This window comes from Physella acuta, unplaced genomic scaffold, assembly GCF_028476545.2.
Source record: "Physella acuta isolate Inbredline_101_S28 unplaced genomic scaffold, ASM2847654v3 ptg001528l, whole genome shotgun sequence".
Classification (NCBI taxonomy): domain Eukaryota; kingdom Metazoa; phylum Mollusca; class Gastropoda; family Physidae; genus Physella; species Physella acuta.
In genome coordinates, this window is record NW_026733043.1 from 137,704 (window position 1) to 154,958 (window position 17,255).

The 17,255-nt window shown below is 38.0% G+C and overlaps 1 protein-coding gene across 5 annotated transcripts in view; it reads left to right on the forward strand.

Annotated features, from left to right (window-relative positions):
• Positions 1–17,255, forward strand: part of LOC131928640 (synaptotagmin-14) — a 134,730-nt gene that overhangs the window by 100,824 nt on the left and 16,651 nt on the right. For 4 of the 5 annotated variants that reach the window (XM_059284715.1, XM_059284710.1, XM_059284714.1 and 1 more), the window contains one exon: positions 14,750–14,923. In XM_059284715.1, coding sequence (XP_059140698.1) covers positions 14,750–14,923 — 174 coding nt within the window. Of the gene's footprint in view, positions 1–12,106; positions 12,476–14,749; positions 14,924–17,255 lie in introns of all 5 variants that reach the window. The other variant, XM_059284711.1, reaches the window with a different exon arrangement.

The following is a 17,255-nucleotide window of genomic DNA, read 5'->3' on the forward strand; positions in this document are numbered from 1 at the left end:
ATGATAGTGAAGAGAACAAATACATCTTCTGGTACATAGCTCAGGCTTTGGTTTTTTAAAGGTAATCTACTAAGACTATCTGCACTATTCTCAGATCCAGGTTTGTATTTCAATTCATAATTGTATGCAGTTAGTGTGATAGCCCATCTTTGAATTCTTGGTGAGGCATGCTCAGGTAGGGTTTTGTTTTCTCCAAATAAACCTAGCAATGGTTTATGATCTGTAAAGATGGTGAACTTCCTACCAAACAGAAACTTATGAAATTTCTTAACACCAAAAATGATGCCTAAGCCTTCCCTATCTAACTGAGAATAATTTTTCTCAGCCTGGTTCAAAGATCTACTGGCAAAAGCAATGGGTCTGTCACCCTTCTCATCCATGTGGGACAAGACTGCTCCTACACCATCTGGTGAAGCATCACATGTTAATATAAGTCTTTTCCCTGGGTCATAGTGAGTTAGTAAGGTGTCAGCAGACAAAGCCTCTTTTGCTGTATTAAAAGCAGCTTCTTGTTGTTTACCCCAGTGCCAAGTTGCATTTTTCTGTAGCAGCTTGTACAGTGGTGATAGTTTACCAGACAGATTTCCTAAGAACTTTGCATAGTAATTTATCAAGCCCAAAAAAGCTCTTAGTTGTTGGGTATTTTCAGGTTTGGGTGCTTCTTTAATGGCTTTTGTTTTCTCAGGTTGAGGTCTGATGCCTTGTTTGCTTAATATATAACCAAGAAAACTAATTTCTGTCAGCATGAATTGACATTTATCTTTGTTTATCTTTAAACCTTTTTCACCAACAATTTTTAATACTTTATCAAGTGTTTTAAGATGTTCAGTGTCATTCTTACCAGTTATGTACACATTGTCAAAGTAAACACAAACATTTGGAATGTCCTTAAAAATACTGTCCATGACAGCTTGGAAAATTCCAGGGCTGGATGATATGCCAAAACATAGTCTTTCATATTGGTAGAGTCCTTTATGTGTGTTTATTGTCGTATAGACTTTTGAATCTGGATGCAGTTCTAGTTGAGTGTAAGCATGACTAAAGTCTAATTCAGTGAATTTGTCTCCTCCTGCCAAATTCAAAGAAATTTCCTCAATGTTAGGTATAGGGTACCTATTTAGCTCTATTTGCTTATTCAGTGTAGTCTTATAATCTCCACAAATTCTTATAGAACCATCCTTCTTTAACACTGGCACAATGGGCGTTGCCCAATCGGAATAGTCTACCTTCTTTATGATGCCATTAGATTCCAATCTACTTAGCTCATTTTCAATTTTGTTCCTCATTGCATAAGGTGGAACTCTAGCTTTGCAGTATCTTGGATTTGTGTCTTTAATGCTTATCTTCACTGTTCTATCATTTAGTAAACCTGAATTGCCAAAAACAATTTTATTTTCAGATACTTTATCTAGTGAAGTAAGACTAGATTCTTTTGCATTGGTCAATGAACAAATACTCTCCCAATTTAACTTAAGATTACTTAACCAGTTCCTACCTAGTAATGGTGGTCCATTTCCTTCAACCACAAGAAGAGGAAGTTTAACACTTTGACCATTATAACTTACATGAACCATACACTCTCCTATTACCGGAACATTGTCACCAGTGTATGTTGTTAGACACTTGTGACATGGCTGTAGAGGCACTGATCCTCCTGTGACAGCGTCAAAGTCCTTCTTTGTTATGACTGTTAGAGATGCTCCAGTGTCAAGTTGGAAGCTGATGCTCTTACCGTTGATATAAACTGGTACATTGATGGGAGCATGACTTATTGATTTCACAGAGAACAGGTTGAAATCCGGCTGCGAATCAGTTTGAGCATTTTCACTGGTAGAGTGGTTCATTGGTTGGGTTAGGTAGTCTTGGTGAGAGTTAACATAGTGCTGCCTTTGGTTGCGGTACTGTCTTGACTGGCTAGATTTAGCAACAGACGAAGACTTTGCAAAGCAGGCCTTGGCAATGTGACCTTGCCTACTGCACTTATAACAAGTTGCTAACTTGAACTTGCATCGATGAGATGCATGGGGACCTTTGCATCGATGACATTTTTGATAATTATTACTAGATTTAGATCTAGGATTTGAACGAGCAGGCTGTTTAGCATAAGTTGGAATGCTCTGATGGGGTTGATGTCTATTGACTAACCTGCTGTTTACTGCATGGATCTCTGAAGATTAGAGATCTCGCCGCATCTGATGACTGCTGGATTGAAGTTGCAAGTTGTATTGCTTTTTCTAATGTTAGATCTGACTCGAGCAGCAACTTTCTTTGAATATCAGGGCTGTTTACACCTGTCACAAACTTTTCACATAGTCTGTCAGACAGCGTTTCTCCAAATTCACAGAATCTACTTAAATGACGTAAAGCAGCAACATATTCTGATATTGACTCGTTTGGTTGACGAGTCCTACTGTCAAATCTAGCTCTACATAAAATTTCATGGGGTAGGCGCATGGTGGTCTGTTAGCAATTTGCTCAGCTCGTTAAAGCTCTTGGTAGTTAGACTAGCTGGTGCGCATAAGTCCTTTAGTAGCCTAAATTGTTGAGGCGCTATGACTGTTAACAAAACAGCTCTCTTTTTGGCTTCTATCGTCACGTTGTTTGCTTCAAGGTAAAAGCTTAACCTATCTAGGTAATCTTGAATGATTTCATCATTCGAATCAAATTCTTTTATTTGGCCATACAGCGCCATTATTCTAGAAATACTTAGCTAATAAGCTCTAGCAAACCTCTTTTTTGCGTAAGTAGGTGCTCTTTCTAGTAGATTTTTATCCTCGTCGCCAAAATGTGATAGATTAGGAATTACACAACGGAGACAGAAGCCATCAACATGTAGATGTCTTTAATGGTAGACCGGAAGAGGAAGTACGATATACAGGGACATCACTCAAGATAACAATATAAATATATACTAATACAGAAGAGTGAGTTCCCTTGACCTCACAATTATCTCAATCTATTACAATAATGACTATATAAGAAAATGGTATTGACTATATGAGAAAATGATATTGACAATGTGAGAAAATGATATTGACAGTTTGAGAAAATGGAGAAAATGTTATTGACCATATGACAAAAATGATATTGACTATATGAGAAAATGATATGAGAAAATGATATTGACAGTATTAAAAAATGATATTGACTATATGTGAAAATGATACTGATTTTATTTGAAAATGATATTTACAACTCTTTGTCCACGATAAACATATCACCGTTTTGCATAATGGGACTTGATATCACAATTGGATTAATAAAATTTTTGTTTCAATATAGCTTAGTAAGAAGTTTAGAATGTAAAACAATAATGTAATTATATAATTTTTAGTCAAACATTATTGCACCCCTACCCAGAATAATATAAAACTAAATGTTTTTTTGTACATTAGGTATTTGGAAAAGTATAATCATTTTGTTAAAAAAATTGTATAAATATAATTTAGTTTTGATAAAATTTTGTATTAAAAAAAATAAGCAAAGTAATTTTTTAAAACTAAGTATGCAATGAAGAATTTTTTTAAACAAATGAAAATTTCTTTAAACAAAGAAGAATTTCATTACAAAGAGGTTTCTTCAAAAAAAGATTTTTTTTTAACAAAGTAATTATTTTTATGTAAAGTAATAAAAAAAAACCAATAAAATTTGTATTCAATGCAATTTAAATAAGAGAAACCAATGATCCAATCCTTTGGGAACGGTAGAAAAAATAAGGCGGTCTTGAAAAAAAAACGTCAAAAAAAAAGAGCAATGTACCTGCCAGCAGATGTACATGCACCAACACATGTACAATCGCACGCTTGCATGTGAAGATGCACATACACCTGCATAAGCAGATGTACATGCACCAACACATGGACAAGCGCGCGCTTGCATGTGAAGATGCACATACACCTGCATAAGCAGATGTACATGCACCAACACATGGACAAGCGCGCGCTTGCATGTGAAGATGCACATACACCTGCATAAGCAGATGTACATGCACCAACACATGGACAAGCGCACGCTTGCATGTGAAGATGCACATACACCTGCATAAGCAGATGTACATGCACCAACACATGGACAAGCGCGCGCTTGCATGTGAAGATGCACATACACCTGCATAAGCAGATGTACATGCACCAACACTTGGACAAGCGCGCGCTTGCATGTGAAGATGCACATACACCTGCATAAGCAGATGTACATGCACCAACACATGGACAAGCGCGCGCTTGCATGTGAAGATGCACATACACCTGCCTCCACTATGAAGCCCTCTGATGCAGGTATCTACTCATCTTGGAGTAGAATTTGCTCGAAGCTGGATCACGGACTCGTGTCTACTTGTAAAGAATTTAATTCCTTACATTCGACGGTCGATCCGCATAAATCTGCGGATCGAACTGCGGTGGTCAGGATCCCCTTTGACGATTGAGAGGACTCCACTGGGTTTTTTTTTGGGACAGTATTAAGGTAATTGCGCCGACGTGAGAGAAAGCAAGACCAAAAATTTAAATGCGCTAAAAATAGCGCAGAATTGTAAAACATTACGTGTTTCTTATTGGAGACAGAAAGTAGGTTTACACGAGGAATATACTATTTAAAAAATAATAACAAATTTTTTAATGCAAGTAAAGATAAAATTACGTCCTCTTAGTATGTAGCTAAAACATACATTGGAATAACAAGTTATTTAAATTAGTCGTTAGATTATTTTAAGAAATGGTGTTGATTAACGGTTTAAGGAAATTAGACGTTAGATTATCGCTAGCCAAAACATAATGTACACAACACATCTACTGTACTGCTTCTAAGCTCGCTTTAAACCCAGGGCTAGATTAAAATAATCTAACGGTTAATTTTCTTAAACCGTAACAAACTATTTTTTAAATAGTATATTCCACGTGTAAACCAACTTACTGTATCCCATTCGAAACACGCAATGTTTTACAGTTCTGCACTATTATTAGCGCATTTAAATTTTCGGTCTTGCTTTCTCTGACGTCGGCGCAATTACCTTAATACTGTTCCTAAAAAAAGCCCAGTGGAGTACTCTGAATCGTCAAAGCGGATCCTGACCACCGCAGTTCCATCCGCAGATTTATGCGGATCGAGCGTCGAATGTGAGGAATAAAATTCTTTACAAGTAGACACGAGTCCGTGATCCAGCTTCGAGCAAATTCTACTCCAAGATGAGTAGATACCTGCATCAGAGGGCTTCATAGTGGAGGCAGGTGTATGTGCATCTTCACATGCAAGCGCGCGCTTGTCCATGTGTTGGTGCGTGTACATCTGCCTGGCAGGTGTATGTGCATCTTCACATGCAAGCGCGCGCTTGTCCATGTGTTGGTGCATGTACATCTGCTTATGCAGGTGTATGTGCATCTTCACATGCAAGCGTGCGCTTGTCCATGTGTTGGTGCATGTACATCTTCCTGGCAGGTGTATGTGCATCTTCACATGCAAGCGCGCGCTTGTCCATGTGTTGGTGCATGTACATCTGCTTATGCAGGTGTATGTGCATCTTCACATGCAAGCGCGCGCTTGTACATGTGTTGGTGCATGTACATCTTATGCAGGTGTATGTGCATCTTCACATGCAAGCGCGCGCTTGTACATGTGTTGGTGCATGTACATCTGCTTATGCAGGTGTATGTGCATCTTCACATGCAAGCGCGCGCTTGTACATGTGTGCATGTTACATCTTATGCAGGTGTATGTGCATCTTCACATGCAAGCGCGCGCTTGTACATGTGTTGGTGCATGTACATGCTTATGCAGGTGTATGTGCATCTTCACATGCAAGCGCGCGCTTGTAACATGTGTTATGTAAATCTGCTGGCAGGTACATTGCATTTTTTGACGTTTTTTTTCAAGACCGCCTTAATTTTCTACCGTTCCCAAAGGATTGGATCATTGGTTTCTCTTATTTAAAAAAAAATCTTCATTGCTTACTTAGTTTAAAAAATTACTTTGCTTATTTTTTTTTATTAAAAACAAAATTTTATCAAAACATAATTATTTTTATACACATTTTTTTAAAAACAAAATGATTACTCCTTTTTAAATACCTAATGGTCTCCAGCTGGGCTCACCGTTTCAAATACGCATGACGTCACTGAATCGACCAGCTCCAATGGGCACCCGGCTAGAAAATAAAAGCAGACCACGTAATACGTTCGTGCCTTGGTCATGCAAACAGTTGTTTTCGTTTTAAAGGATTTACTTTTCGTTATGTCTGTTCTATGTTTTTAATATCACAACACCCCCCCCCCCCCCCCTTGGCCTAACACATTAGTGCTGAATATTTAAGAGAGAGATTTGTAATGTAAGCTAACGAAAGAAATGACAATAGCTAGCATAAACAAAAACCATTTGTCTACAGTAAACATATACAGTTGAAGAGAACAGAGAAACAAACGCGAAGAACGATAATGCTAACAAAAATAGGAAGACAATCAGCAAAATGCGCACTCGGGGCTGTTTAACCTCTTTGAAATCCAAACCTTAAACAAAAATGTTTGCTACAAGTAGGTCTATATAAATCTTCTATCATACAAAATGTTTATTTTATGTTGATTTTTTTCCTAAATGACATGTTCCAATCCAATTTTTTATGTCTTTGATTAGACCGCGAGTTTCTAGAACATCAATGGGGTAATTTCCCAGTCTAATAACCTATTTCATAGGTTGATGCTTTGATTCATGCTTTTATCCTATGTTATTTGAGAGGTTTCCGCTAAACGTTCCCCCACATTTACAAATGTTAAAGAACACATTCACAGGAACCTCCATATAAACCCACTCACACTCACACAAACATACACAGTACCATCCATACAAATCTACTCATACAAACATACACAGGCAACTCCATACAAACCTACTCACACAAACATACACTTGCAACTCTATACAAACCTACACACAGACATATACACACTTCCATACAAACCTACTCACACACATACACAGAAAACTCTGTACAAACCCCCTTCCCCCCCTCCTCTGGCATTCATCCACCCATACCTCTTTTGTTCCGACCCAATGGCAAACACGCCCGTGTCAAAGATCCAATCATTCATTGATTGACGAGTTTTCTATCGAACCTTCCTGTTTACCAAGTCAAGCGAGACCATTTTGTCCCCACCCCATTGCCCATTGTTCAAGGGAGGAAAATTCCCCATCACATCAACCGTTTTGTCTACCGTTGAAGGAAGTCACGCTGTACGTCCATACAAGACTTCTGTGATCACCGCTTTACTGGAATTTCTCTAGCTAGTAGAAAGACAAGCCTTGTGGTAGAAGGGGGAGAGGGAATTAAGGGGGAGTGGAGGCTTCACACATCAAAGTGTGCTGGTTATCTTTAATGCCAATAACCCAGTCAAAGACGTCATGTTCCATATCGTGTGTACAAGAGAGAACATTTCCTTTTTGCTAGATTTTTACAATTGTTGATTAGACGGAGTACGTCTTACGTGAGAAAAGACGTCTTAATGCAAGAAAACACGTCTTTGCGTCATAAAGTCCTAAATTAACGGCACGAGAAAAGATGTCCTAAAGTATAGAAAGATGTCCTGAAATATGGAAAGATGTCCTAAAGTATGGAATGATTTTCTAACGTGTGAAAAGATGTCCTAAAGTATGGAAAGATGTCCTATAGTATGGAAAGATGTCCGTAAGTATGGAAAGATGTCCTAAAGTATGGAAAGATGTCCTAAAGTATGGAAAGATGTCCTAAAGTATGGAAAGATGTCCTAAAGTATGAAAAGATGTCCGTAAGTATGGAAATATGTCCTAAAGTATGGAAAGATGTCCTAAAGTATGGAAATATGTCCTAAAGTTTTGAAAGATGTTCTAAAGTATAGTTTAGTCGTCAACCCCACGACCCGAAAGCTACAGGTTCAAATCACAGCGGGGGACATGACTTCCGACGTCGTGTGTAACCGTGTAATCAACATACAGCAAACATAAATACAAAACAATACTTGACATCTAGAAATCTAGTATAGGAATTTTTTCAACTGAAACTATGTATCGCTTACGTCTAATTTTTTTTTCATTTGACATGTTAAATTGGAATGATGAACAAAAATAAGGGTCCTTCTGTATTAATTGCTTAATGAAAATAGTTTATGTATAACTCGCCTTACGATTGATTTTGTTTTTGTTTTGAGGTGTCTGTAAGAGTATATTATTATGTAACTCGACTAGACCTAAAGATGACTGTATGACTGTGTTTAGACTGGACCTAAAGATGACTGTATGACTGTGTTTAGACTAGACCTAAAGATGACTGTAGGAATGTGTTTAGACTGGACCTGGGGTATCAGCCTGGGTGTGAGACCCCCCCCCCCCCCCAGGACTGATCAATCCACGCGACCGACGCTTCGTCTTGAGATTAGGCCAGCCAAGGGAAATAAGATTAAACTCTGCATGATATTGGAGAGATAACTCACGTTTGTCACTGTCCGGATCTGAACCGGTTTTAAGCCGGCAACAGGGTCTTAACCGGTTTATAGCCGGCACCAGTGTCTGAACCGGTTTATAGCTGACACCAGATAAATGTATTTATTACCTGCTTAATTATGTCAACAGCTACAACTTGATATGTAGCTTATCTAGTAAAAATTATTTTATCCCGGATCAAAATAACGAGCAGTAAAGATTGACCCTTCACCGTGTTTTTCTATAGTAAGAAAAGATTCGTTTTATGCATACTACAATTATGAATGAACTTATTGATCTTAGTGATAAAGAGATCTGTATCAGTCCTTACAAGCCGATAAAAAAAATTGTAATACTAAAGCGAACATGGCAAGGTAAACTTATGATATAAATTATATCTCTGAGGCACTTAAAAAAAATAACAGTAAACTAGTAAAGCATGTCCAAATATAGTTTAATAAAAATAAAAATGTTAGGCTATAACCTACACACTACACTGTCATTGAGCAATCAATCAAATTTAGAACACCATTAAAAAACCCCACCAACTTTGATAGCGTGGTTGTGTAGGATTAGTGGGGCTGGAGGGTTTATAAAAGATGAAGTCTAGCTGCTCACCAGTTTAGGTGTGAGTTTACCTTTATTACGTTTTACTGAAAAGTGTACCAGGTATAGCCTGCGGTTTCTTACATTTTACTGTGATCGTGTATCAGGTATAGCCTGCGGTTTCATACTTTTTACTGTGATCGTGTATCAGATATAGCCTGCGGTTTCATACATTTTACTGTGATCGTCTGCCAGTTATAGCTTCTGGGCTCGGCTACATACGTTTTACTAGTTTATGTTACTGACGTTAGTAATATGAATGGTACATAGAAAAGTTTATTTTTGGTTAATTTGACTCACCTGAGTTTTTCTATATGAGAAAAAGATATTGACAATATGAACAAAATGTTATTGACAATATGAGAAAATGATATTGACTATATGAGAAAATGATATTGAAAATGCGAGAAAATGATATTGACTATATGAGAAAATGATAGTGAAATGAGCAAATGATATTGACTATATGAGAAAATGATTGTGACAAAATGAGCAAATGATATTGACTATATGAGAAAATGATTGTGACAAAATGAGCAAATGATATTGACTATATGAGAAAATGATAATGACAGTTTGAGAAAATGGAGAAAATGTTATTGACAATATGAGAAAAATGATATTGACTATATGAGAAAATGATATGAGAAAATGATATTGACAGTATGAGAAAATGGAGAAAATGTTATTGACAATATGAGAAAAATGATATTGACTATATGAGAAAATGATATGAGAAAATGATATTGACAGTATGAGAAAATGATATTGACTATATTTACAACTCTTTGTCCAAGATAAACATATCACCGTTTTGCATAATGGGACTTGATATAGCAATTGGATTAATACAATTTTTGTTTCAATATAACTTAGTAAGAAGTTTGAATGTAAAACAATAATGTAATTATATAATTTTTAGTCAAACATTGCACCCCTACCCAGAATAATATAAAACTAAATGTTTTTTTGTACATTTGGTATTTGAAAAAGTATAATCATTTTGTTTAAAAAAAAAATGTGTATAAATATAATTTAGTTTTCATAAAATTTTGTTTGTATTAAAAAAAATAAGCAAAGTAATTTTTTAAAACTAAGTAAGCAATGAAGAATTTTTTTAAACAAATAAAAATTTCTTTAAACAAAGAAGAGTTTCATTACAAAGTAAGATTTCTTCAAAAAAGATTTTTTTTTTTAAACAAAATAATTATTCTTACATAAAGTAATTTAAAAAAAAAAGTAAAATTTGTATTCAATGCAAATAAATAATAGAAACCAATGATCCAATCCTTTGGGAACGGTAGAAAATTAAGGCGGTCTTGAAAAAAAAACGTCAAAAAAAGAGCAATGTACCTGCCAGCAGATGTACATGCACCAACACATGGACAATCGCACGCTTGCATGTGAAGATGCACATACACCTGCATAAGCAGATGTACATGCACCAACACATGGACAAGCGCGCGCTTGCATGTGAAGATGCACATACACCTGCATAAGCAGATGTTACATGCACCAACACATGGACAAGCGCGCGCTTGCATGTGAAGATGCACATACACCTGCATAAGCAGATGTACATGCACCAACACATGGACAAGCGCGCGCTTGCATGTGAAGATGCACATACACCTGCCAGGCAGATGTACATGCACCAACACATGGACAAGCGCACGCTTGCATGTGAAGATGCACATACACCTGCATAAGCAGATGTACATGCACCAACACATGGACAAGCGCGCGCTTGCATGTGAAGATGCACATACACCTGCATAAGCAGATGTACATGCACCAACACATGGACAAGCGCGCGCTTGCATGTGAAGATGCACATACACCTGCATAAGCAGATGTACATGCACCAACACTTGGACAAGCGCGCGCTTGCATGTGAAGATGCACATACACCTGCCTCCACTATGAAGCCCTCTGATGCAGGTATCTACTCATCTTGGAGTAGAATTTGCTCGAAGCTGGATCACGGACACGTGTCTACTTTGAAAGAATTTAATTCCTTACATTCGACTGTCGATCCGCATAAATCTGCGGATCGAACTGCGGTGGTCAGGATCCACTTCGACGATTGAAAGGACTCCACTGGGCTTTTTTTTAGGGACAGTATTAAGGTAATTGCGCCGACGTCAGAGAAAGCAAGACCAAAAATTTAAATGCGCTAAAAATAGCGCAGAATTGTAAAACATTACGTGTTTCGAATGGGATACAGTTAGTAGGTTTACACGAGAAATATACTATTTAAAAAATAATAACAAAGTTTTAAATGCAAGTAAAGAGCTGTTAAGTGGCTTGTGTTACCTAACACAGTACCTACACAAACTGTACATTCCGCTATTCGAGTATCCCAAACTACCACAATAAGATAAGCCGTGGGTTGAAAGCGAGCTTAGAAGCAGTAGAGTAGATGTCTTGTGTACATTATGTTTTGGCTAGCGATATGCTGTGGGTTTAAATCAAGCAGAAAAGCAGTATAGTGGATATGTGGTTTACATCATGGTTTAGGGCTGCCTGTGTCTAACCTAAGCAACATTAGAAAACTATGCGCTTAAAGTTTTTTTTTTCAATTCAGTGAATTTTCACATAGAAATTTAAAATACAATTGAGATAAAATTAAATTGTGTTTTTTTTTTACAATGAAATTATTCAGCGTCCGCAGAAAAAAACAACAAAAGTCTAAAATTTTAAATAGCAAAAAACAGGAACACGAAAATGTCTTGCGTTCCATTATTTTATAAATATTCATGTCATTTTTTTAAAATGTCCTGTGCCATATAGCAATATATATGATCGGAGTATGCAGGCTTTTGTTCGTTTCGCAACAGCTTTGATGAACAAGTGCCATTCTTTGAATTAAGTGCCACTAATTACCATAAGTGCTTCCAATCACGCGTTAATTGGCCAGATACTTGTATGTGATTAGCTCACATAATCTCGGTCACACACGCGAGGGGAGCTAATTCTCGCATTTCACTAGACGAGTTACGGGCCCTGAGTGCGACGCTTCCATTTTCGTTGTGCTATTTTATTTTTTTTTACTGCTAAGGCTGCGCCGTGTTTTAAAAACATGTGACGTGGACACGACGTCAAAAGTCATGTCCCCCGTTGTGATTTGAACCTGTATCCTACGGGTCGTGGGGCGGACGACTAAACGACCACGCCATGTTCAGCAAAAAACTATCGGCGGCCGACTATGCGGGGACGAATATCTTCACGCTGTGCTGCGGGTTTTTCAATTTCAACGCCAAGCGCCGCAGTTCGGATGAAGTGACCGGCCCGGAGCCAGATAAAAGACACCAGGTGAATGGGCCCACGACTAAGGAGCCACCGGACGTGACGACTGAAGCGGATTATGAATTAATCAGCGAGGGGGAGAATCTCACGAGAAAGAAGAAAGCGAAAGTAGATGAAAACGGTGAGTTATTTTGGAAGGGGAGGGGGATTGGAGGGATTCTGGGATAGAACAATTTGCATGCGATGACATCATTGAAAGTTGTGTAGAAATAAGTTGCATGTGATTACCAAGGTTTTGGACATAAACAGCATTTTTTGCCATCGGGTTGTTGAATTTCCTTTCTTGAATTTTTTATTTATTTGATTATTTCAACTTTAAATTTTTAAACGTATGAAACATTTTTCGGATGACATTAAAAAAAACCCAGGTCAGTACGGTGTTTTATTATGCCAACTGATAACAATAAATACATTTGGCATCGTTTAAAAAGTGTATATTTTAACATTAAAGCTTGTGTTTTATTTTTTAAAAAGTTAAAATTTGATAAAATTTGGTATTTTGGTATCGTAAAATCTTTTCCTTACACCTAGGTCTTACATAACACATCAAATATAATGAAAAAAAAAAGAAATACAATAGAATACATGATATGTATATATAAAAAACAGCAACAAGAAAATCAATAAGCAGAATAGTTTTTAATTTGAATCACAGTCTTCATGACGCTTATTTTACATTTTTATAATAAAATGTTCAAATCGAACAATATGTTATATAACTTCTTATTTATTTTATGTTATATTGCTTCTGTTAGTACGTATACATATTTACAGATCTGACACTAATATGTAATCAAATATGCATGGACATTTTAAATTAATTTGCTTGATTAGTATTTGATTTCACGTGCATCATGGTGTATTTGCTTGCTTCGTTTGTAATGTAAATGTTGTATATTGTGTAGATTTTCATACTCGAACATTGTATAATTTAATTACAAGGAACCTTTAGTTTACAGCAAAGTTATCATTTACAAAAACAAACAAACCAACCTTTTATAGAACATGTTTATTAAGCAAGAATTTAAAAACTTTACTTTTTATTGAAACAAAACAAAACAAAGAAACCCACTAATTTTTTTATACTTGCAGATTCCTTTAGCTGCTGGGTATATGTAATGTAGCTAATTTTCCTGAAATTGCTTTATGTAAATTTTGTATTTATTAGTTTAGAGTGTTGTCAAATACAGGTTTAATAAAGACTGACCAAACAATGTCAAGAGTTTGGACCAAGCGAGAATCTCTTGTTAGCGCTGATCCCATATTTTCAATGCCCAAAATATCTTCACTTCATGTTGACCTCTTGACCTATCTGTAAAATGCTACTCTTTCGAACCTGGCGGTGCATGAAGCAGATGAAGTAGAGTTCATTGATTTCTGTGACCTTGGGATCTATAAAGAGAGTCAGGTACTCATCAGACTTCTGTGGTCTCTAGGACGTCCGACGAACTCGAACCCGGGATCCGAACTCGAGACCCTCACAATAGCTGTCTTGTGCTCATCCAATGGAATAACCCGTCCCATAACTTAATTTTACCCAATAGGTCTCCACTTCTAATTGACCACATGACCTACCTGTACCTGTGGTCACATGACCTACCTGTGGTCACATGATTTACCTGTGGTCACATGACCTTCATGTACCTGTGTTCACATGACCTACCTGTGGTAACATGACTTACATGTACATGTGGTCAGATGACCTACCTGTACTTTTGGTCACATGACTTACCTGTGGTCTCATGACCTTCATGTACCTGTGGTCACATTACCTACATGTGGTCAAATGACCTACCTTTACCAGTGGTCACATGACCAACTTGTGTTCACATGACCTACTTGTACCCGTGGTCACATGACCAACTTGTGTTCACATGACCTACCTTTACCAGTGGTCACATGACCAACTTGTGTTCACATGACCTACCTTTACCAGTGGTCACATGACCAACTTGTGTTCACATGACCTACTTGTACCCGTGGTCACATGACCTACCTGTACCCATGGTCACATGACCAACTTGTGTTCACATGACCTACCTTTACCAGTGGTCACATGACCAACTTGTGTTCACATGACCTACCTTTACCAGTGGTCACATGACCAACTTGTGATCACATGACCTACCTGTACCCGTGGTCACATGTCCAACTTGTGTTCACATGACCTACCTGTACCCGTGGTCACATGACCTACCTGTACCCGTGGTCACATGACCAACTTGTGTTCACATGACCTACCTGTACCCGTGGTCACATGACCTACCTGTACCCGTGGTCACATGACCAACTTGTGTTCAAAAGACCTACCTGCACCTTTAGTCACATGACCAACCTGTAATCAATTGACCTACCTGCACCTGTGTTCACATGACCTACCTGTACCTGTCCCCAGGTGCAGCCTACCAGTATGACGAAGACAGTTCCAGTGACAGTGAGGACGAGGTGTTGAAGCACTACCAGTCCACGGCGGTGAGAGCCAACAGTGTCAGGAGCCTGAAGGGCAGCACGAGAAGCTCACGTGCACACAGGAGTGAGCAGCTGGAGGAGGCGCACAAGTCTTCTAAAGGTGAGTGCTGAACCGGACCTCACTACGTGTGAGTTACCCTCTACTGTTGACGCCGTTTTGAACGAAACTTACTAGTTACGTTCACCTTTCAACAGCAAGAACATTCCTAGCAATTCCTTTCGTAATTTGCAGTGTTATTTGACTGCAGTCCCATTGGGTAAGGATCACTTCCTGTGAGTAACTCTCTATCTCGTTTGTAACTAAACTTGCGATGTATGTAATCTTTCAACAAAATTCCTAGCAATTCCTTTTGTAATTTGTAGTGTTATTTGACTGCAATCCCATTCGGCCGTCTAAAAAAGCCTTCATTGTAACCCGAGTTTAAAGCATGTTTCACCAACTCACCCCAGTAGTAAACCTATCTCTAGTGTAACCCAACCGGTCAATGGTCTGAGTGTCTGACCAATCAATCGACACATTTTGTTGGAAGTATTCCACCCTCACCGGCTCGCCGATAAAATTCTTACACATTTTAACAAAGCTAGCGCTGTTCTCTTCGTTTATTCGGCTCCAGGCTTGAACATATACAAACAATAGAGCGTCGTATTGGTCAGTTATGATTAGGTTAAAAACTATCAGCTTCAAATTACTTTTTAAATATAACATAATTCACGTTAAAAAACAGATGATAAAGATATTTAGAGCAGAAAAGGTTTAACAGAGACCACCCATCTCTGTGTAATCTAGGTGAATTGTGTTTGAGTGATGGATACGTCAGTGAATTTAGTCAGTGGGTGAGTGGGTGAGTGAATTTCTGTCTAGGGCAAGACATTGCTCAGACCAAGTGTGTGTCGCGTGTTATTGATTTTGGCATCTGGCAGCGTTCTTCCTTTTTTAAAAAAATTAACCCCTTAAACATTCATTGACAATTGAGAACTCACAAACTCACGTTTATATGTGACGTGTATATGTGACGTTCATATGTGACGTATATATGTGACGTATGCATGTCGTGCGACATGAAGTGAAGTTCATGAGACATGAGGTAAAGTTCATGCGACATGTACTTACGGTCGAGTACCGCCGTCATTTCCTTGATTTCGTCGAGCCATAAAACACTGGTAAGTTTGAACTCAGCCTCGAGTAGGTTCAGCACTAAAGCTCCTGGATACTTTTTATATACATTTTAAAAAATAAAAAACAAAAACATACATTTAATACATTCTCCCATCAGCGGCGGAACTAGAAAAAAGGGCCAACCCGCAAATTTTTGTTTAAAAAATATATACAAACGCAGAATACCCACTTCGCGCCAATCGAGTTTCAAAAAAAGATTTCTTTTTCTTTAATACTTACGAGCCGACCCGCTGCGTATCATACGCCGCTATTTAGTTGTTTTTTTTTTCTACTTTTCAGTAATTTATAATTTGTGAATTCGACAGTACCAATGCTGCCACTGAAAATATTTGCTTAAAAACACTAACCCCCCCCCCCCCCACCACACGTGAAAGCAGCCTCCTCTTAGTTACCTCCTCTAAGTTTAAAATCGTTTCAAACTAAATTATCTGCCCCTAATATCCGTCACCAAACCGTCTCTATGATTGTAAAATCTAAACAGCGTGACCACAGCTCACCAGACAATGTGGGGGTGGGGTGGGAGTTGGTAGTGATAGTGATAGAGAGAAAGAGAGGGGACTGCAAGGAGGCGCTTGCAGCTTGTTTTCTAACGGCTCCCAGAAGAGAATGATATATATATAGATATTTTCATATAAACAAATTACAATATGTCAACTGTGTAAGTGCATTAGTCTGTTTTTTCCCCATGTGTCTTTCATTTTATGTCCGCTGTAATGCTTCCGACTGTTGAGTTGGTCAGAAGTTATTCTTTGGTATGTATTTTATATAAAGCAATAATTAAGAGAAGTAAATGCTTTTTAATTTGCTTAGTACAAAATATTAAAAGGAGATTTAACTATTTAAATAAGGGAAATAAGTCATGGAAGTGGTTTGAACGTTTGTTCACATTCCAGCTCATGCAGATGTGTTTTTTTTTTCTTTTACGTAACAGCGTGTGCTAGCTAATGTAGAACATCACTAATGAAGTAGCTATGTTTTTTTTTTTTTACAAAACTACTATTAAGTTGTACGAAAACGTAGTTTTTGAATACAGAGTCATTGCTTTTTGGTCGGATTTTGGGCCCCCTAAACGGCCTACCCCCCCCCCCCCCCCCCCCCACCCGCATTGCGAGGTCTGGCAGCATTATAGTTCCCCTGCCCCTGTCTCCCATTCCCCGATGTGTAATATTGACCGCTGACTGACGAACATGCTTTCCCGGGCGTCCGCGTCCAGGGAGAGCACTCCTCATGCACGAAACGCTCGCGCCCCACTCAC